Below are 25,521 nucleotides of genomic sequence, written 5' to 3'. Positions count from 1 at the left end.
GATTCCGGTTGCTCTGACTTTCAATGGAAAAAAAACTACTTCCGATCTGCACGGTAAAATGATAAGTTTTCCAAAAAAAAACAGATTTTTACAAAAGAGAATATGTGTTTTTAAGTTCTATACGAATTCATGCGGGCCTCTTAGATTTGGTAGCAGTTTGTAACATTGATTTGCGACACAAAGTAACGGGACAACTTTTGTACTTGGCTACACAACAGTCTCTAACACAAACTAGTGAGTCGGCAATAGTTATTTGTTTACCGAGTGGAGAAAATAGGAAACTCCAATCTGCGTCCGAATTTCCTATATCTCCCAGAGGTGAACACAACGTTTTTCATGCGTGCATGTTGTCTCCATGAAACAAATACATCGATTCTGCATACCATTTTATAAAACATAAACAAATTGACTTTTCGAATGAGAAAAGTTCTATTTTCTCATCACGGGAGAGAAAGGGCTGCACTTTTCTCAATCAAAAAGTCATTCGATCAGTCGCCAAGAAAACACAATTTACTATGCTGGTGCATGTAATAAGGCTGTTACATGTATAGGCAATAACCTTTACATCACTCGCATAGTAAAACGTCGTACTACACACGGAAAATAAAGTTATATCTCGTATCACGATGAGTAAAAGTACCTCGGGCTGCCGCCCTCGGATACTTTTTCTCATCTGGATACGAGATATCACTTTACTTCCCTTGCATAGTAATGTACTATTTCTGATGGCCTATTGAGCGGAGAAAAGAAGGCAAAACACAACGCGAGCGAGAACGCGAGCATGAAATAGTTATTTGTGTATTTGTTTTTGACTAGGCTAGGCAATTCCTTCCACCTGGGAGAGATCGCCAGCGTACCTCAGGCGGAGCTTTATGGGAGCACATGAAACTCTGCATATAGGGACGCAAGGCGGAGAGGTCCTTATATGTCTTGACAATATAGGAATGATCAAGGCACTCGTATCGCCCGTAGTCACCTCCAAGCTGGTGAAGGAATGTAAGAAATACCTGAACCTTCTTGGTATGAGCAATCGGATCAATTTGGTCTGGGTACCAGGACATTCCGGCGTGGAGGGAAACGAGGAAGCGGATAAGCTGGCCAAAAAAGGCTCGGCGACTCAGGCAAACGGGCCAGAACCGTACCTTCCGATTCCCCAGTCGGAGTGTAAAAGAGCACTGGAAGACTGGGTCAAGCGTAAACACGCAGAATGCTGGGAAGCGTATAATGAAGGCGTTCATTACATCAATATTTACGAACGGCCCATAATAATGAGGACTTCTTGGACTGAATTGTTCGAAAGGTTTTTCTGTTCTATTTGTAAAATTGCAATGTAATGAGTGGCAGATACATCCTTTCAATTATCTTATTCTGAAGCTAAGAAAGCGTAGGGGCTTCGTGTAGCCGCCTGTCTTCATTTTTGTGTGCATACATTTTCCAAAGTTTGAAGTTATTGATCAATCATTTGGAAGAATGGAATATATTCGACGGTATATATAGTAAGAACAGCAACTTCATAAAACCGTTTCAACATACTGCTTGTTTGAAACATAATGCATTCATTATACTTTCATTGATCGATATTGAAGTTTTCTTTTCTCATTTTTTTTTATTTGTGAAAATTTATTCAATTTTACCTTAGAGCTTCGTTTCATTTAAATACAATTTGGATGATGTGCAGTCTTTCACATTTATCTACCTACAATAATACGTACAAAAAAATGTATTTTATTTTCACTGTCATAGTCGATGCTGAGAAGAAATCCAAATGTTACCGATCGTATCCGAAAATCAGAACGGCATTTTCATTAAGCAATTTGTAGTCAACTCAAAACAATATCTCTTGATAGAGAGCCACCCATATTTAAGGACACAAGGGAAAGCTGAAACAAATTCGGGTGTAAATTTCACTGACGTCCCTAATTATTTTATAAGATTGCAGACCGTGGTGCAACACGACAGAGTAATATTTTCAAGGCTTTTCGTAGTGGCATCAATAAAGCACGTCCTCATGATTTTCAACATTATTGTCTTCGTCCGCATTTTTTCAATGCCTGTAATACGGCCTGAACTCCTTCGTCTTATGAATGATTTCATCACTGTCTGAACCAAAAATCTAGTAAGCTTTCGGTCTATTAATTCTTTCGAAAAGCATAAACACTAAGTAATTCAAACAATAAGCTTGTAAATTCCTCTGCTGTGGATAATGGTTGCGGATAACGAGGGTTTGCAGCATTTTAATTCAGCTCAGCATTCCTTTTTTTTTTTTCAAGGGAAAACATTGTTGTGAAACGTCTATGATTTTCCATGCGAACAAACAGTTCAAAATCAGTGAAAGAAAAATTGCACCTATAACAAACAGTGCGCTACCTTCGTTTGGTGCCTCCCCATACCACATGGAAAATAAAATAAATTTTATGGACATGACCGCAGAAAAAAAAGTGTTCCAAACCACTACAAACTATTATATCTGACTGGTGGATATATATTATTTATGGACTGACCTCTTGTGCTCTGCGAAAACTTATAACAAACATAGCTTGCACTGACGACTGTTTCATATTTCACTAAATGCATTTGCTAGATTGTTTTTCTTCTTTCAGTTTTCTCTTTTTTTTAACTGTAGAGATTTTAGAAAAGAACACGAACGATACACTTGGATGCTCTACAAACGGCCACAAATGATCGTTTAATCTCATCGCCACTCCCACTTCATATGATGTGGAAATTTTCTGCATAGCATGGGATTTTTTATTTCAGTTTATACCAAACGATATGCAATAAAATAATGCACAAGCACATAGCTTTAGGTTAATCTCGGAAAATTGCACATCAATAAAAACTAATGCATGCTCGTTCCATTAGTCATTAGAGTACGATTCTCCTCTATTTTCCAAATTAAAACATTCCAAATCGGATTAAATCCTCAAACTAGAAAAAATATGAATAATTTTCGTTTTGTTTGCATTTTTATATTGTTGTTTGATTGGGATGTTGCATATAAAAAGTCATTTTTTGAATGCAGTTCGTGCAGTGAAAGTGCAGTTTTTACTTCCCACACAACAGGGCTAGACAATTCGTCCTATTATGCATGTTTTATGCAAGCTAGGCCCGCCTACCCTTTTACGTTTAAAACTTTTAGAATTTACAATCATTAAGTGGGTAGATTAATGGTTGCAGTTTTAAGACATGACTTCTGGTGTGGTATTATATCGAAATCGGAGTCTTAGCGGAACTGTTTCGAGATACTCCAATAAACGGATTCACTTGAGAAGAAATTGCTACTCATAAATCTTCGACATCGGAAGAGTCTTCGACATCGGTGGCTGTGTATCTGGTGTCGATTAGTCACTCCGCATTCGTACAACATTACAACAATTTAAAATAATTTTTTTTTGAGTTATTGTCGAAAAACTGTTACCCTCTGACATGTGCTCACTTTTGAACCCTTTTCACAGAAAACAATTTTTAGCCCCGTACGAAGTACTGGGGGCTCATAAGATTAATATGCCGTTTGTAACACGTCGAATTGAAAGCAGACAGTAAGGGCAAAGCATTTGGTTATGTTAATAGATGACGAATCCGCAATAAAAAATGTCCGTCCGTCCGTCCGTCCGTCCGTCCGTCTGTGACCCCTCTAGCTTGAGTAAATCACAACCTTTTTTGAAAATTCTTTTTTTTCCCGATTGGTATCGACAAAAGTAAGGTCAAGTTCGAAAATGGGCATGGTAGGGTCGGCCCTTCCAGAGCTAGGGCCCTATAGGTGTTTTTCAGTCTTTCGACGATATCTACCGAAATACGCACGCAATAGCTGGTTATGATATATCAAATGAAAGGTATTGACGAGTAGAACAAAGTTGCTGAACATTGTTTTTGGGTAAGATGCAACGTGGGCTTGTTGGGAGGGCTCAAAGGCCGCTACTCGGCCCTAAGTGTTTTTTGCACATAAATCGAATAAATCTCATCCGATTTTGCTAGAGTTTGTTTCATTTGAGAGATAATTGAATGCCGAATAGAATGATGGCAAAAAAGTTTCAAATTTGGGCCCTTGGACTAAGGCCGCTACTCGGCCCTAAGTGCTTTTTGCACATAAATCGAGTAAATCTCATCCGATTTTGCTAGTTTTTGTTTCATTTGAGAGATAATTGAATACCCAATAGAAAGTTGTCAAAAAATTTTGGGTTTCTAAAATAATGTCGTAAATTGTTGGTTTTATTTGAGAGGTACTTCGTACGGGCTGTCGTAATTGCGCTATGCGCAATTTTAAAAATGAACACTTTCAGTAAATTTGACCATGCCCAACTTGACTTGCATTTTGGTAACAGACGCATTAGAGGGTTGTAGACGTATTAGGGTTCTGGGCGTATTACGGCTACGGACGTATTATGGTTACGGACGAAATAGGATTACGGGTCGTACGGGGCTAAGTCGCAGCAAACGCTCCGACTGTTCTGATGCCTTGTTTTTTTAGAAAAAGTGAAAGAAAGGTGTTTGTTTTTAATTGAAAGACGAATCCAACGACCTATCACTCATTAAAATCGGAGACCGCTTGTTCCCCAATCGCCTGAAGTCAAATCGTCGAATCACATTCATTTAATGGAAAAATTTGAACTCACTCAGTGGCTGGTTTTAGAATGTTAGCCGCTCCACGACATTTCGAGGCAAAAATTCAGTTTGATGTCGTTTTGATTAAAATATCTTTAAGTTTTTGATTTAAGTGTGACACAGCTGGAATATGTATTGGGTGAAAGAGATTTGCTATTAGAAAAACGGGGGATCCAAGGCGAGACTACGGCTTTGCGATTTCCTACTGTTTTTCAATTGAATTGATGTTGAACTGAAACATTGTAAAATAAAACCGTATCGGATCCGCTTACTAATTCTTTGTTCCAATGGAACATCCAAAAATTCTCTTCATATGATAATTTTAACCTTAATGGCAATAACCATCCACTGGGTAGCACAAAAAGATTAAAACTGCATCAGGATGTACAAATCTACATTCAAGTTGAGTGTAATTGCATTACTCTTTCATCCAACTCTGTAGGTCAGTCCAATTGCTTAATCCAATGCAATCAAGTTCGACCAAAGCATACAACAAAATTTCACGGTTCAGATGATTTTAACAAAACTAGCTACGTTGAAGCCCATAAGAAGTTTTGGCTACTTAATGGAAGTCTCAATTTTCAGCCCCGTTCGAAGTATTGGATGGAATTCAAAGCAGATGAAGGACAAAGCATTAGTCGTAGATAACGAATCCACAAAACAAATTTATCTGTTAATTTTGGGTTTAAGGTTGAAGATGCGCATGTTTGACGTCGATTCTTCCTGACAGAGGACCTCCTATTAAGTTTGTTCAGGTTTTTCGAGTATATCTACGGCAAAATAAACGTTAAGTATGTAAATGTGTAAATGAAACGGCAAATGTAAACAATGTCGATAGGACAAAATCTAGTGGATCGTGAGTTGGTGACACCTTCAGAAAGGAAAGGATACTCACTCAGCCCTACGTGATTTTCACATATAAATCGAGCAAATTTTATCCAATTTTCCTAATTTTTGTTTCATTTGAAAGGAATGCCCAACAGAATTTTGTTAAAAATATTTTACCCTTGGGGTCTTTTGTCTGAGGCCACTACTCAGTACTACCTATTTTTTGCACATATATCGCGTAATTTTGGCAAACTTTGCGAATTTTTCCGTTTAGTCCGTTTAGTCCATTTAGTCCGTTGCGAGTTTGTAACGTTAAACATAGCTAACGCCGACCCGTACGAAACACCTATTCGTATCAAAAGCCTTTAATGTGAAACTCTTCATTTCTCTTACTTCATTTTCTTCTCTGCTGAAAAACTATTCTCCCTTTAAAATCACTTACATTATCCACTCTTTGCCTTGTTATCATATACAACTAAATTGCCGGAGGCAATATAGACAGCCCCGTACGAAGACAAATTTCATAAATTCCTATTTAAACAGCTGTATACCGCTATATTTACCTATATTTTCCTATAAATAAACATTTCACAGATAAATATATGCTATTATATAGCTCTATATGCCTGTATATAGCTCAATATAGCTGTATATAGGTATATATAGATGTCCGTATATGGAATCCCTGAAACCCCACACACATAACAAATTTTTTCCATGTTAACAGAAACTCTCTAAGTATCATTTTTCCCAAGATATTTCTATTTTACTAAAATCCAATATGGCCGCCGGCAACCATTTTGTTAGGAGACCGGAAATAGTACCGACGCTTAACATTCGTTAATACCTTTCAAACAAAAAAAAATTCATGAAATTCGGTCAAAATTTACTCGAGATATTGTCAAAATACACCACGTTCACTGTACTTCCGAGTAGCCAGATAAGAGCTCACTCCAAGAGACCTAGCTCACGCTCCGGAGAACATAATTTCATAAATTTTTTTTTCCCTGATTGGTACGGTCAATACCTATCTAATAAAGCTAAAACAGACGAAATATGTTCAAATGTGGCCGACCTACAAGCAAAAACTGCTTGCCGCCCTGTGCCTGTTCCACACCAAGGGGTCTAACTCACGAGTCGGTCATCCGATTTCCATAAACTTTTTTTTTGTCGATCGGTATTGTAAATACCTTTTATTTGACGTATCACTTACAAGTTTAACGTTTAAATGTCCGGAGATATCTTCGAAAAACCGTAAAGCACTTATTGGGCCACAGCTCGGGAGGGGTCGATCCAAAATAACTCATCTTCGAACTTAGCCTGTCTTTTGACATTACCAAACGGGAAAAAAAAGAATTTTCAAAATCGGATGCGTTTTACTCAAGTTATCGTGCAGACAGACGGACAGACGGACAGACGGACAGACGGACATTTTTTTTTTCGCGGATTTGGCATCTCTAGACAACCACAATAGGTTTCCCCTTACTCAGGGAGTCCAATTCGACGTGTTACAAACGTATGCGTAAACCCATAAGACCCCAGTACTTCGTACGGGTCTAAAAATCCAACGCTGATTTAGTTAGCGGTGTCCTGAATGTACTCTAGGGATAACGTTACTTGAAAGACTTATTTACGTCGTCGTTTTATCGCGTATTTGACTGTGACAAAGAATTGACCCTTATTGTCGTCTTCTAAAGTTTATTTTCAGCTGAGTTAATAGTGGGTGAGTTCTACTGTTGCATTTAGGCCGTTGCCAAATTGTAACGTTAAAAAGCCAATCTACATGTGTCAGATTCACGGACACTTGCAAGAAGATATGTCAGCTTTTGTCCCTAATATGGTGTTTCTGTTCATGGTGTATTTTTCGAATTACAGGGATTCCACGGAGAATTTAAAGTGAAAAAGTGGAAAAGTGAGCAAAAATCACGAAAATAGTTGCTAGAAAAAGTTGATTTTCTGATCAAAAAGTTGGTAAAAAAGTGAGTTTTTGGGAACTTTTGTACCCTATTTTTACGCAAAGCCAAAAGTTATACCGCGAGTAAGTTTCTAAAAATTGAAACCCAACTAGAAATGGCTCTAAATTCAGAAAGAATCGAGGCTTCGGCATGTTGTCGTAAACTTATATGTGGAAGATGTTGAGAATTTAATTCAGGCTAAGAAAACAGAAAGAGCTGGAGAAATCCGTTACCTTTTTTTACATTTCCTGTGACTCAGTCGGTAAGACTTCAGAAAAATTTGTAACGTTCAAGAGAAATCGGCAGATAGAATTGACTGAAAAGCCGAACCTCATTTTTGCGCCGATTTCTGTGGACGATATGCACAGAAGATAAACGTTTCTGTTGGAAACTGATACAACAATTACGGCGCTGCAGAACTTTAAAAGAGGTTGCGTCAAACCAACTTTCATCCTCCTTCATCAGCATTTCAATAAACTAACAATTTTAGAGCTTAACATAGTTTTAAACTCTTGTTCCTGTTGTTGCTGTGTCTGCCGTTTTCATTTGATATTTTTTTCATTGAGATCTAAGCCATACCTGATCTGAAACATGGAACGTTTGTATGAAAGTTGCAGGTTACCTGACAGGCTTGAAACTCTGATCAGATCCCTCCATCATAATAAGAGTGCATTCTGTTTAAACGATTCAAGCAATGGTACAAGCTCGTGGTGGGGATCAAAAAGAAGTTGGGAATCGACGCTAAGTTTCTGCGTATACTAACTCTGGAGGTAACATGCTAAACGCTAATGTACAAGACTAGTAAAATGGAAGAGTTTCGAGCGCCGCAGGCGAAATTTCACAAATCTAACATGGTTTCCAACCTGTTTTAAGTGGTTTTGAAAAAAGTGAGTGAAGGCACTGAAAATAGTTGAAAAAAGTGAGAAATCGAGCAAATAGTTGCTCACTTTTTCACATGTTGAAATTAGTTGAAAAAAGTGAGAAAAGTGAGTGCGTGGAATCCCTGGAATTAGACAATTCATTAAATGATACCCGAATAGAATGTTGGATGTTGTGGTAAAGAAGTTTCAAATTTGAGTCCTTGAACTGAGGCCGTTACTCTGTCCTAAATGAGTTTTGCATTTAAATCGAGTAAATTTTGGCCGAATTTGCTAATTTTTGCTTTATTTGCGGACCAAACATTATTTTCAAAATAAAAATTGAACTGGCTCCTCAGACTGACGCCGTTACTATATGACCCTGGGTTTAATTTCATATACTTTTCGCACTCTTCTTTAGAGTCGAGAGTCGAGTCAAATTGTGAAGGAGCGAGGCAGACGTTCTCTATACCAGAATCCTCACTGAATAGGCAATTTTTCTTAAAAAAAAAACAGTTTTACTGTAGATTTCCATCATTACTTCTCATTGTCTGCGTTAATAACTGTTGCTGAATTTAAAGAAAACTTTCTTCAAAAGAAATCACCCATATCCATCAAATGATCGATTTTCTCACCTTCGCTATTGGATCTACAGTTTCGATTCGAATACGCTTTCCGGTAACGAAAGGAATCTGATAAATTTTATCGGTGGACGAATGGACAAAGTGTTCGTTTTATTGTGCACACTTCGTATACACTTTGCCATAATGAAATGAATGACAACGATAACGTTGTATACGTAGCCACCACCAATAGTTTCCCCTTGCTCCCTTGTGTGTCGCAATGATATCACAAACCGCATTTATAATTCTACCATCCATACAAATCCATACACTCTGTAGTTCGCACGAGGTCGAAAAGCTTGCAAAACAACGAAAATCATTCGTTTGACAAAATTGTATGTTTAACTTGACCGTCGAATACAAAATGAAATGGGCATAATATGCCCGGCGCATATATATATGGGCACACTCGTTGACTGTTATTGTAATCAATTAGCATAGCCTCTGACTGGATAACATTTCCATTTCTACCTAAATTCCCTCTATATTGACAATAATAAATGTTTCAAACTCATTTAGCGAATTGCAACACATTACCTGTGGGAGCATTTGCGATATGCTAGAGGTGTAATTGGTACGGCAGCCTCATGACCAGGTACGTAAATTGAATCAGCAACGCGTTCCGTGTCCTGATTACTTCGAAGTGCTGGGGGAATTAGACATCGAAATGGGTGCTCCGTTGGCATCTGTTAAATAGCAAAAAAAAAAATCTTTCAAAACCGTCCAATAGGGGATGAGTGTACTACAACGTTAATCCGTGTAGACAAGCGAATTTCAGATGTAAACGTACCTTCCACCACATACACGATGTGTCAGTTCCTCGGAACTTAATGTGATAATTAAAAAGAAAGGAAAACAAAAACCCGGAGAGAGATCTCGTCTCGTTGAGATTGTCATATACAAAAAAAAATTAATATTCAATCATCAAAACGGCAATACAAAAATTCAACGAAAGTGGAAATTGAAAGACGCGAAATTACAACAACAACAAGATAACACTATATAGCCACACAAGAAAAACGGGAAAAATCGACGCCGACGCGGAAAGCTACAGTTGATTATTATGAAAGTTCGTCTTTATAGTCTCCCGTTTGTAAACAAAACATAAACAAACACAAAAGAAAAGCAAAAAAAAAACCGAACAATCTGAACGACCTGGGTCAATGATATTTAATTATTTTAATAATTATCTTATCGCACGTTCGAATGTTGTGAATGATGTCGTAAATTTATCAATGGGGAAATAGGCATGTATATATAGGATTCGTACTACCGTAACAAAATGAATGAAATTTTAAGATAAGCGGACGTAATAAATTGCTGTGCATTTCGTGTTCAACAACAACAAAACAAAATCAAATTTTTATTTATGAAAAGTGAGGTTATAAGCAAAATGTATAATGAAACCGACGTAAACATCAGCTGATGATCCGTTTATTTATAATGTTTATTTTTAGGTGTGATGAACGCACCAGAAAGTGTGTGTTGTGTGTATTTTTTTTTAAAGCTGATGATGGTTACAAAAAACAGTGCTGACAGTCATCTGCTATTTTATATTTATAAGCAATAATTTACTCTTGATTTGGTAGGTAATGAAATGCCTAATTCGATTTTATTTATCAATAATTAAGTATTATGCAAATATTTAAAACAAAAATATTCATGAGGAAGTGATTTTGATCGGTTTATTTCGTTGTTGTTGGGGTATAGCATAGCACTGCTCCTAGCATTAACCTAGATAATATTTGAAAACGCGAGGCTCTTTGTTTATTTCGCAAAGATAGATCATTTCATTTAAAATAGATCCATAGAGTTACACTCGAGAGGTGGCATAGTGGCGCTGATGCTAATCGGCATCCAAAAAATTACATGGGCACCCAGGCGAGTGTAACTCTATGAATAGCAAGGTTCTGAAAGAACAGGTTAAGACACCCACGAGGGCGGCTGACACACAAATTTTGACAAATAGATGCTATTTATTGAACATACTCATTACAGATTGTTTGAAATGTCAACTTGAAGAAAAAAAATAGTTTTTATCAGGTTGACATTTCAAACATTCTGTATTGAGCATGTTCAATAAATAGCATCTATTTGTCAAAATTTGTGTGTCACTGCCTTCGTGATCAACTCAGATGTGTCTTAACCTGTTCTTTCAGAACCTTGATGAATAGATCTATTCAGTTGGCGAAACTAATGACAGTACCCAGTTCACTTTGACTATTTTGTGTGCTAACTAATAACCAAGGTTCTGAAAGAACAGGTTAAGACACTTTCGAGTTGATCACGAAGGCGGTGTGATCAAAATTTTCCTGTAGCGCTAACTATGTTTGGAAAATTTTATATGACGATTTCAACTTAACAAAAAAAAATTGTTTTCAAGTTGACTTTTCAAACAATATACCTGTCTGAATTGTCAAGATTTGTGTTTCACCCGCCTTCGTAAGTGTCTTAACCTATACTTTCAGAACCTTTCTAATTGCTAATAACAGCCAATCTCACTAAAGCGGAATATTTTTTCAATTTCTGAGAAATTCAACAACAAATTTTAGCATTTTTCGGATCAATTTAGCGATTTTATTTTGCTTAATTTGAAATATAAACGTTTCCCGGTTACTTCAAGTTGTTCAATACACTTTTTAGTAAGAATTTTCAGTTTATTCGTTTTTACTTAAAAAAGAATTCAAAAATTACTCCGTTTCGTGAAGTTTTGAAGTTTGCTGTCAGGTAGTAAGCACACAAAATTTGGCATGCGATCGCAATGCCAATAGGTTTCTTCCAAGGCCGTTCAAAATGTTAATCGTCATCCACAGAGAAGCCAACACAACCTCACTTTGAAGTTTTCACGAACAAATTCGTTGCGGTTATGTTTGCTTCTGTGGATGTGGATGTCAAAATTCGTTTTTACCGTACGATGAAAGAAACCTATAGTCAGAATTTTGGTCTATAATCTCCATTTGAAGTTGTAGCTCTTATCACCAAAGCCGCCAAATTTGACGATTTGTAATTCAGAGTTAATGCTTTAGGATCACATTTATGGGCACCTGAATCGCAAATGCAGATTTAACCTAATGAAGTTTAACAAGTGTACCTACTACACGAGGCTTCCAAAGTATAAACAAAGAGGAGGTAATGCGAATCCTCAGCGGTTCACACACAATATGATTTGACTTGTGTCCAACATTAACATTACATTCTACTGAAAGTGGGTGCCGTGTGCTTTTGCGGATTTGCATTACCTTCTTCATATTTATATACGTTTCATGTATTCAATTCACGCACTTCAATGCATGTGAGATGTTTGTCTTTAGTATAGAGACATCGAAATGTTTCTATAGCGTTATAGCACTCCAGCTCCAAGCATAACGCTCAAATGTTAATATCAAATTTGAAGTCTATAGTATAGGTATGGTCTAATGTCAAAATTTGTATGGAGCGGAGGAAATAGCGATTTCATATAAACAAAGGTGAATTTGAAAATCATTGAAAGGTGAGTTTTTATTATATGAAATTGCTATTTCCTCCGGCTTCTATGGACAGACCATACCTGGTTTGTACTTTTATTGGTTTGCATGTAACTGCTCACACAAAGAAAATATACCTCCGCAGAGTCTACTATTTCTTTGACAAAATAACTTGTAACAAAAGATTATGAAATAGATCCACTTAGAGGACGTTAAGGAATGAATGAACGAAACATTTAACGAAACTTAAGTGAGGCTTATGCCAACAGAGACTACGGGCTTCGAATATTTACAGGGAAAGAAAAGTGAAATTCTTATTGTTATAGGAATGTTATTTATAAATTCATTAAAAATTCTTAAATGCTGAAAACAAACGAGGCATTGAAAACGTGTTTTGGTCCTAGTTTTCATTGACAGGTGCAGCAGTCGCAATTTTGAATGGAAAAAGTTCTAACTTCATTTGACAGTTTCGAAAATTTCGTCATGAAAAACGAGACCAAAACACGTTTTCAATGCCTCGTTTGTTTTGAGCATAATGCTGAAAACAAACGAGACATTGAAAACGTGTTTTGGTCCTAGTTTTCATTGACAACTGCAGCAATCGTAATTTTCTATAGAGAAATTTCTAACTTTATTTGACAGTTGCGACAATTTCGTCATGAAAACAAGGACCAAAACATGTTTTGAATGCCTCGTTTGTATTCAGCATTACAAATTTCGAACAATTTTTGAAAGTTTCTTTTTAATTCTTAGAGGGTTATCAACAAATTTTTTGGAAATCTCATCAGACTTCCTAATGTTTCGTTGGAAAATTGACGGAAAAAAGCTTGACTGAGCCAAAACACATGCACGATTGTCGAACCAAGTAATATGAGTGTGACCGAGCGTATGAACCGTGACTGGCCCGAAATGCGTAGAAAATTGTCGACCCGAGTGTATTGAGCCATTGAGCGTAACCGAGCTAAAATACAAAACTAGAAGGAAGGAACGCTAGAATGTTGGTTATTTTTACCAAGGCTGTATACTTTGGGGAGGTCACGCAGATCGCCATTTTATTAGATACGCGGGAACATACCTTTTCCATACAAACAAATTCACCAAAATTGAATTTGTATGGAGTGGTGAATTTTTTGTATGAAACGTGGTGTGTAACCCGCGTATCTGCATCTGCGTGACCTCCCCAAAGTATACAGCCTTGATTTTTACAGTATGTGTCTTGTGCTTGGTGAAACCTACCACAGATGTTCTTAGCAAAAAAGTCGTTGTGCCATATGACCAAAATGAGAATCAGCGCGATTGATTTTTTTATGACAAAAAAAAGCCTCAGACCTTCGGGCGGGTACAATATCTTACATTAGCCAAAACAACAAATTTCTAAGCAATGAAATACGTAATATATGTACTCATTGCACTCATTTGGAGTAAAAATGACTCGAAATTGGAAAAATGATTTTGTGTTGAAGCAACGCACTTCAAGCGAAAGTGACACCTGCCAAAATTTGTCTAGTACTCTAACTCTATTTAGAGAGCCAATCATGCTTGAAGTGTGTCGGCAAATGGTTTTTTTTTTCGAAATAAATTTGTGTAGAAAGAAACCTCATATAATCCATTTACTGAAAAAACACCACAAATCTCTGAAATATTCCCCCTCAATTTTGAAAACGAACACATGTCAATGTCAATAGAATAAAACGTTTCACTTAAAGATGGCACCAGCAGTCGTAGTATCGAAATTAGCACCAACTTCATAACAGATGTGATTGTACCACAAAATAAGAGGGGCATTCAGTTCATTTGCAATACAATAGCCTTTTTTTATGTTTTGATCCATCGCAGGAGTGTCGAAAAACGTAAATAAAGGCGCACACTGAAGTTACCAAAAGCTGAGGACAGTTTCCACTCACTTCACTGTTAACCAGATCGGTAAGACGGCTGAAAAGACAATTACAACATAGTTCGGTACGCTGTCAAGCGGACAAACAAAATTTGGTATTTCCATTGAACCATTTCCACGAAACATAACCAAACAAAAGGTCTGTTGAAATTGATTTTTATTAATTCGCTCCTTCCACCCCACCGAACAGATCATGTCGCACACAATTCTCCTGGTCCAGCCGAGTGGACGGCCGGAAAGCCGCACATACAGTGACTATGAAAGTGTAAACGAATGTATGGAAGGAGTGTGTAAAATCTACGAGGAACATCTGAAGCGCAGAAATCCAAACACACCGACAATTACGTACGACATCAGCCAGTTGTTTGACTTTGTCGATTCGGTTGGTTGGAAATTTGACACGAACCTACGGAATTGGATCTGATTTTAATTCAAAAATTATTTTTTTCCCTTACTGTTGCAGCTAACCGACCTCAGCTGTCTTGTCTATCAAAAGTCAACGAATACCTACGCTCCGTACAATAAAGAATGGATTAAGGAAAAGATTTATGTTTTGTTGCGACAGGCAGCCGGTAATACCGAATAGACGTCAAGAATCCGTAACGAAAAATGAGATGAATTTTTAAAGTCCAAATGAAGCGATTAATACGCGAACGCGAAATGTTTGCTGAGATTTTTTTTTTTTTTGACCAGACGTTGAATGTGAATTTTGATTTATTTTAAGTTAAGAACAATTGTACGGCAGATTCAGTCACAGCGAGGGTATATCAAATATCCTGTTCAATAAATAAAATGAATTTATAACTACACCTTCATCGCAGAGCGTTTTATTTTCACTGGCACTGGAAACGACACGAAATGCTGCGTCTAGCATTATCATTTATGTGACAGTAGAGCTGAATCAGAACGAATATTTTGACGGCATCAAACTGAGTTGCGGGCAATATTCCGAAGTAGAGAGAAATCATTCGTGGTTGGCCCTGTTTAATTTTGGCTAGACCGTTCTCGGCCACTGTCAGGGCCGCATTGACCAGAAGGCGAAATCGGGCAAGCCCTATTGCGCCTCTCGCTGCCATCTATTGATATTCGTATATTGGTGCCTATCTCACATAATTTTGCACCTTTAGAGTAATTATGTGTGTCCGTAGACTGAACGCCCGATGCTCTCAGTTAGCCAGGGCAGTCCTAGCCACAGGTTCATGAAATTTCGTTCAAAGGTTATGCCTATGCGACAAAAAGTATTAATCTAATCGAATATCTCTACAGCTCAAACTGGCTTCATCGTCTTCTGTAATTTCCGGTGACAACTTGTTGTAGGTATATTCAACTCAACAAGGTCCTCAATAGTTTTGTAGCCAACCTGTTATGGCCTGTTATGGACTGTTCTCAACTCAGCAATGAATGAATAGTAAGATTTTCACAACCCCTTGTTCGGAAAAATGTTGTGTGCAGCCTGTGATAGCGAGAGCCTAAATAAGTATTTATCAATTGGTGGTATCAATAACTATTTGGGCATCAAATGCGGAGCCTATTTCAGGTAAACTTAGAGAAATTAGAGGAATTTAGTGAAATTTAGTCTGTCTAAAAAAGCTCTGATTCAACGCATTTCAAGCAAAAATGATCATAGTCGAGTTGACTACAACTGTAAAACACTAAAAAATCGTTTCATACAAAATAGTACTTTATCTGACGGACTTTTGCTTGTACCACTCATGCTCGAAGTGCATTGGTACCACTCATGCTTGAAGTGCATTGGTACTACTTGAAGTGCGTTTTCTGATCAGATGGTTGCTGATTGTCATTCTGGGTCTTAGACCGAGTGTAACAATATAGATCGTGTGCTAGAATAACGGCAGTGAAATATTTCGCAACGTTACGCTATGCAAGAGAAATAGGAACATTACAGTACTATATTCCGGTTCCAGTCGTCTTGTGAGTGCTAACCTATTCTTTCAGTGCCTCAACATATAGTCATTATTTCGTCATTGAACCCGCAAGAGAACACTTAAAAGACGTTACGATAACAAACCGAAGGTTTGTGGTGTACTTGCGGTCTGAATTTTAATGTGACGAGCGACATTTTTTCAATAGAGGGTTGCCACAACATTCTACAGTCTTTTATGCAAGGTAAACCACAGTTACTCAGTAACAGTAACTCATTAACCATTTGTGATTTGTAAAGAACAACTCGTTCTCCTAAGAGAAAACTACTCAATTTTTTGTCGGAATAAAAACGTAAGAACGAGCAAAGACATCACCACATCAGTTAGAACTGCCTGAATCATAGTCTATCTAGTGCATGAAATAATTGAATCTTGAGATCCAGTTACGGGATCACGAAAACGTTCCAACTGGAAGTATTTCCAAAGCTTTCTTGTATTTTACAACCAGGACCTCAGAGGCATACTCGGGTTAAAGATCTCATCATTACAAAGTGGAGACCACAGAATCTCGATAGTTTTGAAAATTAGTGTCAGGGACGATGTTCGGGACTGGATCCTTCTTTAACTACATCAGTTTGGTTTTATTTGTTAAAAATGTAAGATCCAGGTAGCTAACTGGTGTCAAGGTACCCAGAATTTGATTGACTTGATGTAATGTGATTCTTCCTGCAAATTAGCGTCATTCAAAAAGGACGTCACGCTCATAACGACGGACCCACCTTTCGAAAAACGTGACGTCTTGTGACATGGGACGAACCCACATTCTCTAAAATCGGACGTACTTTTTTGGTACTACATTTAAAAGTTACTTGGTATCAAGACGTTGGTAGTGTTTGATTTACCACACGAAAAAAGCGATGTCAATTTAAATACAGAATCAAATACATGGAAAAGTAAACTCATTTCTTCTGTGTGTGGTACTGTACTGGTACACTATATGATTTATGTTGCATTATCTTCTTGCAACAATTAAAAATGATTCATATTCTGTTATGTGATCCATATAAACGTGTTCGACTACTGAAAAAAGGGAAAAATACAAACTGTATGACAAATGATTAAAATCGTATCGTAAGGCATATCCCCTAAAATCAATAGATAAGTTCCTATTAATTTCTGAGAGGAACACAACGAACAGTACAGAGACGAAGTAACCACAGTCTGGAAGAATATAAAAAATCACAAAAAAATGTTGACGAATTAGTGAGCCAAAAATGTATTGAGTCTAAACACGTCGAATTGAAATCGAAATAACATTTTTTCTCAACGTGGACAAAGCACACAAAGCCATCAAAGTCCTAAGAAGTCGATTCTTCTACGGCAGTCATCGCCCCATGACTTTCGTTGTGTTTTTTTGATTTTAGAATATATTTTTGATGTTTTACTTCAATTTGTTTTTCCCTTATACGGACTTCCGCTTTATGGGATGGACCCCGAAAATCAGAAAGCGGACATGGTGTGACATAGGATGGACCCACCTCATAAAAATCAAAAAAAAAGCGTGACGTCCTTTTTGGACGACGCCCAAATAGAAATATCGAACACACGATGGGCCCGAATAACTTGTTTTTTTCTCTCAGTTCAGACATCAATCAAGTTTCGTTCACTCTGAACTATATTTTAGGGTAGGAGTAGAGGGTAATCGCTCTAAAAAGTCAGTTACTGTCACAGTTTTATCAATCCTAAAACCAAGAAACAAAAGCAAGCATTCTTACCAATTTATCCTGTGGAGATCTAACACGTTCTATTATTTGAAATAGAACTTCAAATGTTTTCGGCCAGACATAATAGTGAAAACAAAGGAATGTTTTGTTATCTACGGCGATAATTAATGAACATAATTTCACCGAATGCAAGCGATCATATATGTCCCATGCGATCGATAGAATGCACCTTGAATTTGCATTCAAAATTTAATTCTTATTTTTTTGTTGCTTGTATTTTGTATTGCATTCATCGCGACATTAAGTTCAAGGCTGAGGTTAAATTTATCTCATTGCATCGCAACGAATATGGCATTTCCATTTTGTTGTAAATTCTATTTATTGTGCATAGTTCACACCTTAATTGACTGGGGAAAACCGAAACAGAGTGTAAATATTAGAAAAGAATTTATTTAGAATCCAAAGCAAACGAGAATTCTCCATCCGAAACCGAAAACCCTAATTACTTTTCATGAAAAATAAAAATGTAAACAGAACATTATTGATGATACGATTCCTTTGCAAGCAGTGGAGACCTTCGACAGAGTTATTATAATTGCACAGTTTCATTGAATTTTATAAAAATTTGTTTTCAAAAATAAAAACTCAAGAAAAACCGGATCTCGAATTGTGTAATGAGACACCGCACCAAGAATTATATATCTGAACAACAGAATTGAAGTCAATGCATTCGCAAAGGTTTTCGGTGCAATTTTATTTTCATTAGGGAGGGAAGGGGTAAATCAATAGTAGAATTGTTCGTACATTTTGGTCAGTTCTCCGAAAATCTTTGATGCAATTCACAGTTCCAATTTCGAATAAGTGAAATTTTGGGAAATTGTCGATAAAAATTCTCAGTAGTGATTTACCCCTCGTATTTCACTAACTATACTGCAGAGATGGAGATGGGAAGAATGGGAGAGTTAGAGGCGCACTTTATTTTAAAATATTGAAATATTTTTCCATTTATTTATCTCTTTTCCTTTTCTTTTCAATTTTAATATAATGCAAAATGTGTTAACAACAAAATGTGTGAAACATCAATAAAAATCGTTACCTCACTGATGTATCCTTTGTCGTGATGTCGGTACAGTTTCCACTTCATATTCGATTTCGACTCGCGGTTTCTTAAGTTTCTTACGTTTGCTGGCAGGTTCTTTTGGTGTTTTAGCTTTAGATGTAGACGGTGCTTGAATGTCCTGGATCGAATTAATTTCGTAAACAATAAGTTTTTGCACACAACTTCAAAATGTTCACTTCGACTTTAGACTACGATTTCATCGGTTTCTTTTTAACATTGAACTATATCAGTTTTTAAAATTCTTTTCGTCACTCAGAAGAACAGTAATCTTCGAAAAACTCATCGTTAAAACGAAATGATCATTTACATGCTACATGCGTCGAAAACCGTACTTTTCATGTTTGAAGCACGTCTTTCGACGTCCTCAGCATGTAAAATCCATTACATAACTCGGGATAAAAATAAAAGTCTCGTTTTCGTGTGTTTATTGACCTCGGCTTCGTCTCGGATCAACAAAATTCACACGAGAACTACTTTTCATCTTTTTATCCCTAGTCATGTAAAATACTGTTTCATGCTTCGGGGTTTAAAACGAGGGTTTTTCCACAGCCTTTTTGATTTTTCGACCTTATTGCATTTTTTTAAAGTGAAAATGGTTATGCAGCAGTCCGTTTCGCAGGATATTTCGGATTACGTGCATTGAAATATTGAATAGCAATTGTTTTTAAAGGTTACGTTGCTCAAAATAAAAATGGTTCTTGTTACGGACGAATCTCGTGATCACACACTTAACCTGTCACATACGGCTATTCATCTGTTATCGATAACGACGACAAAAAAAGACAAGCTCTGGGTAATGTAATAAAATGTTTGAAAAAATTGAAGTACAAGATTTGAAATCAACAGATTGAAACTACTTTGATTGATTGAAGTAACAGACTTAACCTGTCACATACGGCTATTCATCTGTTATCGATAACGACGATAAAAAAGACAAGCTCTGGGTAATGTAATAAAATGTTTAAAAAAATTGAAGTACAAGATTTGAAATCAACAGATTGAAACTACTTTGATTGATTGAAGTAACAGACCCGATAAAAATCCTGGTCATATTCTTGTCGTCTGTAACAGGTTAAATCGCCTTGTCGATTATCATTATTTTATCTTTAAAGATATCGTCTTATTTAGACACACTGAGGAAATAATATCGTCAGGCTATGGGAGGAAGTGTAAATGGAATCAAAATTTGTAGTTCTATTCTTTGCAATATAAGTTTTTGAGGGTTCATTGACACTTATGGCACTTAATGATTGCTGTTTTTGGGAATTTTTTGAATCTTTTTTCAATTTTTTTTTAATTTTTAATTTTTAAAATTTTAAATTTAATTCCCAAAAATAGGCTATGCATGCCTCAGTCGTAAAAATGTTGTAAATCCTTTTTATGTAGCATAAATCTTTGAATCCCTGCACTGACGAAAAAGAGTTCAAAAACTCACCTGTAGCTGGTCACTTTGGCTCCAGGTAATCTACAATAGCTGCAACAGCTGTAGCACCGCATACAAAAAATACAGCTGTCGCAGCTATTATAGATTACCTGAAGCCAAAGTTACCAGCTACAGGTGAGATTTTCAACTCTTTTTCGTCAGTGCAGGGATTCAAAGATTTATGCTACATAAAAAGGATTTACAACATTTTTACGACTGAGCATAGCCTATTTTTGGGAATTAAATTTAAAATTTTAAAAATTAAAAATTAAAAAAAAAATTGAAAAAAGATTCAAAAAATTCCCAAAAAGAGCAATCATTAAGTGCCATACGTGTCAATGAACCCTCAAAAACTTATATTGCAAAGAATAGAACTAAAAATTTTGATTCCATTTACACTTCCTCCCATAACCTGACGATATTATTCAAGTCTTGGCTTGAGCAGGAACGAACCACTATATAACAAGCGGACGAACATCGACGAATTGCCTAAATTCATCTGAGAGATTTCTGATTGCTCGTGTTATACAGAATTAAAAGAAAAATGAGAAACATTTTAACGCTCAAAAACCTTATCAAAAAATGAATTTTTGTTATCGGTATTTGATCTTGTTAACCAGAAGACTAACTAGTATGCGGCACACATTTTCTATCTTTTTTCGGGACATCTTCTGATTCGAACATTTTTCTATCTTTGATACAAGAAGAACCTTTTTTCTTCACATTTCCACGTAGACGTTTCGTATTATGATACATCAATCAAAGAAACAATAATTCACGTTTACTCATTCATCCGCATAATTTGAGCTACGGCATCAAATGAATGAATTAAAAACAACGAAAAAAAAAATCAAAACAAACGTGAAACTAAAGAAACGGAGAGGAAAACAAAATTGCTATGTTGTGATTGTGTCGTTGGGTCGAAATGCGATAAATAAGATAAATAAATTCACGCCTTCGTTTAGCCGATTAGCACCAGTTATAATTCAATTCACAAACAATGATTTAAAACATTTTTTCCACGGAAGACATCACTTTGGTTGATAATTCTTAGTATGTCCAGGAATGACGAAGGACGCCAGAAATGATAAATTGGCCGGTCAACAACAACACTGATCACACATCAAAATGTTTCTTTTTCGTTTTTAATTTTAAAATTCCAGCAATTCGGATATATTTTGTTGATTATATCAACTACGCGCGATGTGTCACGGTTAGAAGCACATGTATAAGCAAATTATACAGCGCGCGATTACGTACTACGATATAATCCGCGCACCTATGGTGTCATTTGTTAACGATAAACTGATCAGTTTACATCCGAATTAAAAATGAATATCCAACAATATGAATAAAATCTGAAACAAAAACGTAACAGAAACCAGAACTACCTACTGCTATAAAATTAGCATTGAGAAATAAGTATAAAATGTTGACGATATATCACAAGCACATTTTAATTCGAAATAATATCTCTCTGGTAGGATCAGCTCTTTTTTATCGTTCGTTCGTTACTACATGAAAAAACAAGCAAATAATCGAAAATTGCAGCATTTACGGAACACCTGTATGACGGTACAGGTACACTAAATTCGTACAGTTGGCTGGTGACATAAAAAAAAACGGCACAGCCTTGAACTCTCCAAAATCAACAGAGATACCACATATTTTTAGACGTACCACGCCGTATCTAAGTTATCTAAATTTAAAATTAAGATACCATGTTGGTTCGGTTAGTATTACTTGAAATTAGTAATTTAGGTCGAATTAGTACGATTCCACAATGGAAGTGATCGGGCTTAAGGGGTTAGGCTTGACGTCTGACCTGAACCTAGAAATTTTTCAGAACAGCTTCAGGTTTCTTCTTCGCAAAACTTTTTTAGAAGCGTGATCGCGTTACTCGAACCTAACTGACGAATTTCAGACTCCAGAATAGTACTAGATCAAAATCGGGACATGGTCTGAATTTAAAGAGGTCAGATCTGATTATTCCGAGAATTCGTCGGGCTAAACTACATCCACTACAACAATTAAGGAAAGAGATCGATTTCGGTACTTTTGGAGATGTTTGTAGATGTTATGGTATACATATCAGTCTCTAAAATAAGTTTTTCCTCTCCTGTCTTAGCTGCTAACTCATACTCTATTCTCGCGCATTAATTGTAAAACCAGAAGGTATAGCCCAGTGATTTTTGGGAATTTTAGTTTTGAAAAATACGAAAATTCCGGAATATTGTGAAAAAGTTCCGGAAAAATTTTCAAATTCTTAATTTTTTTCGGAATTCGCCTAGTCGGTTGGCCTGTAGAGGCGTCACATTTTTTTATAGTACTTCAATCTCACTGAACTATTTTTTTGTGTAACAACTTCACATTGATTCATTTCCATGAAATGTCACAGCAGTGAAGTTTGTTCATGAAAAAGTAATTCAGTGACAGCGGACTTTTGATGAAGAAAAGTACTAAATTGTAATAGATTTTACCCTTAGTTTTCTAAACTACATTCTCCTATAGCTATTAACGTTTGATAGTCGCCAAGGATATCACTAGTTTTATCATCGAATCTATTACTTCACTTGATCTAACCATTTTCATTAGACTATAATTATAAGCACGCAATAGTCGGAGCTTGCCGTTTATTTTTGACTTCGTTTTATCGATAACAGACTGCAGTCGTCCGTAACAGGTTAAATTGGATCCAGAATTAGGAATGTAGAGCAATTTGACCTTCCATTATCACAGTTCTTCTCGATATACGAGTCAATCTTAAGTACAGCAGACATCAGTGTTTAGACATGAATTTGATTCAGCTGTGTTCCAGATGATCGATGCTCGATTCATACAAGCTTACGTCTTTACACAGTTCTACCTCGACCATGCGCGTAGAATGTAAGCTTTCTATATGTCAATAAATCGATTTTAAATTATGAAGAAAAATAACAAGTTTTTCGTCAGTATGAGTGGATCAGCTGAGAAACAGCTGAAACAAATGCATGTCTAAACTTTACGGACCACAACTGTAAATGCGAAAAAAATCTTTCCAAAATCTTTTCTTGGAAAGGTCGAAAAACCTTAGTATTATCCCACCCAATAGTGATAATGTTCTTCAATTGAAGTTATGTGTCCTTTTCCCCCTTTGTCCTCAAACTGAAAATGAAACTTTCTGTTTGGAAGAGCAATTTTGGAAACATTTTCTTTGAGTTTAGTTTGAAGACCATGTTCTAAGGTCATAGTCGGACATACATGATCGACGCAGGTTAGAATTCTCGAATAGTGTAAAAGACAGGCCTAATGATCAAATTTATATGCCTTAACTCATTCCTAAGGGCGATAATTGACAATTTGTCAAATGCAGAAATCAAATTTGACTGGAAAGAGATGCAACTAAAGGCACGTCTGTCAAGTCATTTTGAATTTGCATTAGAAGGCCGACAACAGAAAGGTTTTTTAGCGGCAAAGTTGCAGTTTTACTGAAATTTTTGTCTATTCTGGTGGATCAATTATCTTTAAAAGATGCTTTTGAAATGTTGACTAGCGCTACAGTTACACAGTTACTGCGCTCTTTTATCCACAGATAAATAGGGACAATTTTTCTGAGCCTGATCTGGACTAGTTAAGTCTAGTCAGAAAACGTACAGAGCACCCTATTGGTTAAAAATTTCTTTCGTTGGTCCTACCATTCCTTTGAACTGGAATTTAGTAATTAAGAGACTGCTGGCTCTTTGACAGAGCCGCTCGAAATAATACGACGATAAAGTACTTGTGACCTCAACGGACTAGTCAAGAGTAGCAGTTTAAAGCTAAATTTGAATTTTTTACTGAAATGTTCAATGTTCCGACTAATCGACCAAATCTCGTGATTCCTAACAGAAATGAAAATCGGAAAACTTACCTCAATGTCTGATCCATCATCACTCGATTCGAAGTCACTGTCAACATCAACTTCTTCCCGTTCGCCAGACTCGCTTTCCACATCCGACATATCTTCATCTTCGCTATCATCATCACCTTCAACAAATTCATCGTCCATATCCAATTCCTTTTGTACGTCCGCTTCGTACTCCATTTCCTTTTCCATTTCCTCCTCATCTTCCTGCTCTTCATCATCGACATCCTCTTCCACCTCTTCGCTCTCCAACGCTTTGTTAAAGGCCATTTCCGGGAAATTGTAGATATCTTGGTATGCGCCCTTCTTCAATCGATCCAACAACTGTTTCTCAATGGCTGTGTCCAATTTCGCGGCCACCAATGCCTTTTTCTCTCGTCTCGTTTCTCGTCGTTCGATTTTGCGTTGCACCGGCACCAGCAACTTTTCCCGGCGCAATTTCAATTTTCGCATTTTGATCAGATACTGCGTTATCTTGACGAAACGCTGTTTGCATTTCTGTCGAATGAAATTGTGCCAGAACAGCAAATTCTCGTTGATTTGATGGATGGCCTTTTCGAAGTTACGCGACAGCTTCACCTTCTCCCATTGTCGACCGGGAAAATGAGATCGTTCCGCTGTCTTCATATACAAATACAAGATACCTTTCTCCTCGCGAACGGTAGCATATTGACTGTTGGCTAGTGGACATGATGCACGGGAGCATAGACCAGTTAAATTATACTCATGACGACAGAAATTTTGTGTATCAGTTCTGGAAATAGACAGTGTTTTATGTAATAAAGCCGACCAGTCGTGTGCACCGTTATGTGTCAATCAGAAAACGGACGCTACTTACTTGACTTTGTGAGAACAAAACGATTTGTTGATTATGCTCCAAACAACCTGCACGGAATTATTTTGAGGTTATACTACGGTTTTACGTTGTTAAAACGAAATGAAAGCATGAAACTTACGTCGTCGTGTTGCATTTCGTGCTTGGTGTTTCTTCAATTCTTTCCAACGAAGCGGTAAATTAGTCTGATTCTCCAGTAAATTTATTTTCAGTGTTTTCTGGAAGCTATACACGTTCTGCGTTCCTAAAAATATATCGCGATGACAGTATCTCTCTGACAGTATTGGAAAAATGACAGCTAGAGGTCGCCGTGACGAGTATCATTGACATTGACGTTTCGATTGTCAACGCTGTCATCGTCAATAATAATTGAAATTGAGCGGAAATTTTGAATACACATCCGCTAGGTCCTTCGATGGATTGTCGGGAG

At 36.8% G+C, this 25,521-nt stretch overlaps 2 protein-coding genes and 1 long non-coding RNA gene across 3 annotated transcripts; 2 read left to right on the top strand and 1 right to left on the bottom strand.

Moving 5' to 3' along the window:
• The first annotated feature begins 14,076 nt into the window (after nt 1–14,076).
• On the top strand, nt 14,077–15,038 carry LOC119069649 (enhancer of rudimentary homolog). Its single transcript, XM_037173772.1, has 3 exons — nt 14,077–14,252; nt 14,414–14,605; nt 14,687–15,038. The coding sequence occupies exons 2-3, from the start codon at nt 14,417–14,419 to the stop codon at nt 14,807–14,809; spliced, it is 312 nt and encodes a 103-aa protein (XP_037029667.1). The 5' UTR covers nt 14,077–14,252; nt 14,414–14,416; the 3' UTR covers nt 14,810–15,038.
• A 3,766-nt stretch (nt 15,039–18,804) lies between these two features.
• Nucleotides 18,805–25,376, bottom strand: LOC119069642 (protein MAK16 homolog A). Its single transcript, XM_037173758.1, has 4 exons — nt 25,213–25,376; nt 25,095–25,141; nt 24,263–25,010; nt 18,805–19,068 (listed from the first exon to the last, which is right to left on the bottom strand). Exons 1-4 carry the CDS (start codon nt 25,225–25,227, stop codon nt 18,928–18,930), a joined length of 951 nt encoding a protein of 316 aa, XP_037029653.1. The 5' UTR covers nt 25,228–25,376; the 3' UTR covers nt 18,805–18,927.
• Nucleotides 22,766–25,034, top strand: LOC119069652. Its single transcript, XR_005086367.1, has 3 exons — nt 22,766–22,892; nt 23,761–23,764; nt 25,021–25,034. It is a non-coding gene; the product is annotated as an uncharacterized LOC119069652 (long non-coding RNA).
• Nucleotides 25,377–25,521: the final 145 nt, after the last annotated feature.

This window comes from Bradysia coprophila (genome assembly GCF_014529535.1).
Source record: "Bradysia coprophila strain Holo2 chromosome X unlocalized genomic scaffold, BU_Bcop_v1 contig_38, whole genome shotgun sequence".
Classification (NCBI taxonomy): Eukaryota; Metazoa; Arthropoda; class Insecta; order Diptera; family Sciaridae; genus Bradysia; species Bradysia coprophila.
The sequence above is the reverse complement of the archived record's forward strand: the minus strand, read 5'-3'. Positions and strand labels throughout refer to the sequence as shown.

What these genes read in the sequence shown, in the direction of transcription:
- LOC119069642 (XM_037173758.1), bottom strand. An exon ending in TTTTGTTCTCACAAAGTCAA is followed by an intron (nt 25,011 to 25,094) that starts GTAAGTAGCGTC and finishes GTCTATTTCCAG; the next exon opens with AACTGATACACAAAATTTCT. An exon ending in ATGATGGATCAGACATTGAG is followed by an intron (nt 19,069 to 24,262) that starts GTAAGTTTTCCG and finishes AATTCGATCCAG; the next exon opens with GACATTCAAGCACCGTCTAC.
- LOC119069649 (XM_037173772.1), top strand. Translation starts at nt 14,417, where the DNA reads ATGTCGCACACAATTCTCCTGGTCCAGCCGAGTGGACGGCCGGAAAGC. An exon ending in TGTTTGACTTTGTCGATTCG is followed by an intron (nt 14,606 to 14,686) that starts GTTGGTTGGAAA and finishes TTACTGTTGCAG; the next exon opens with CTAACCGACCTCAGCTGTCT.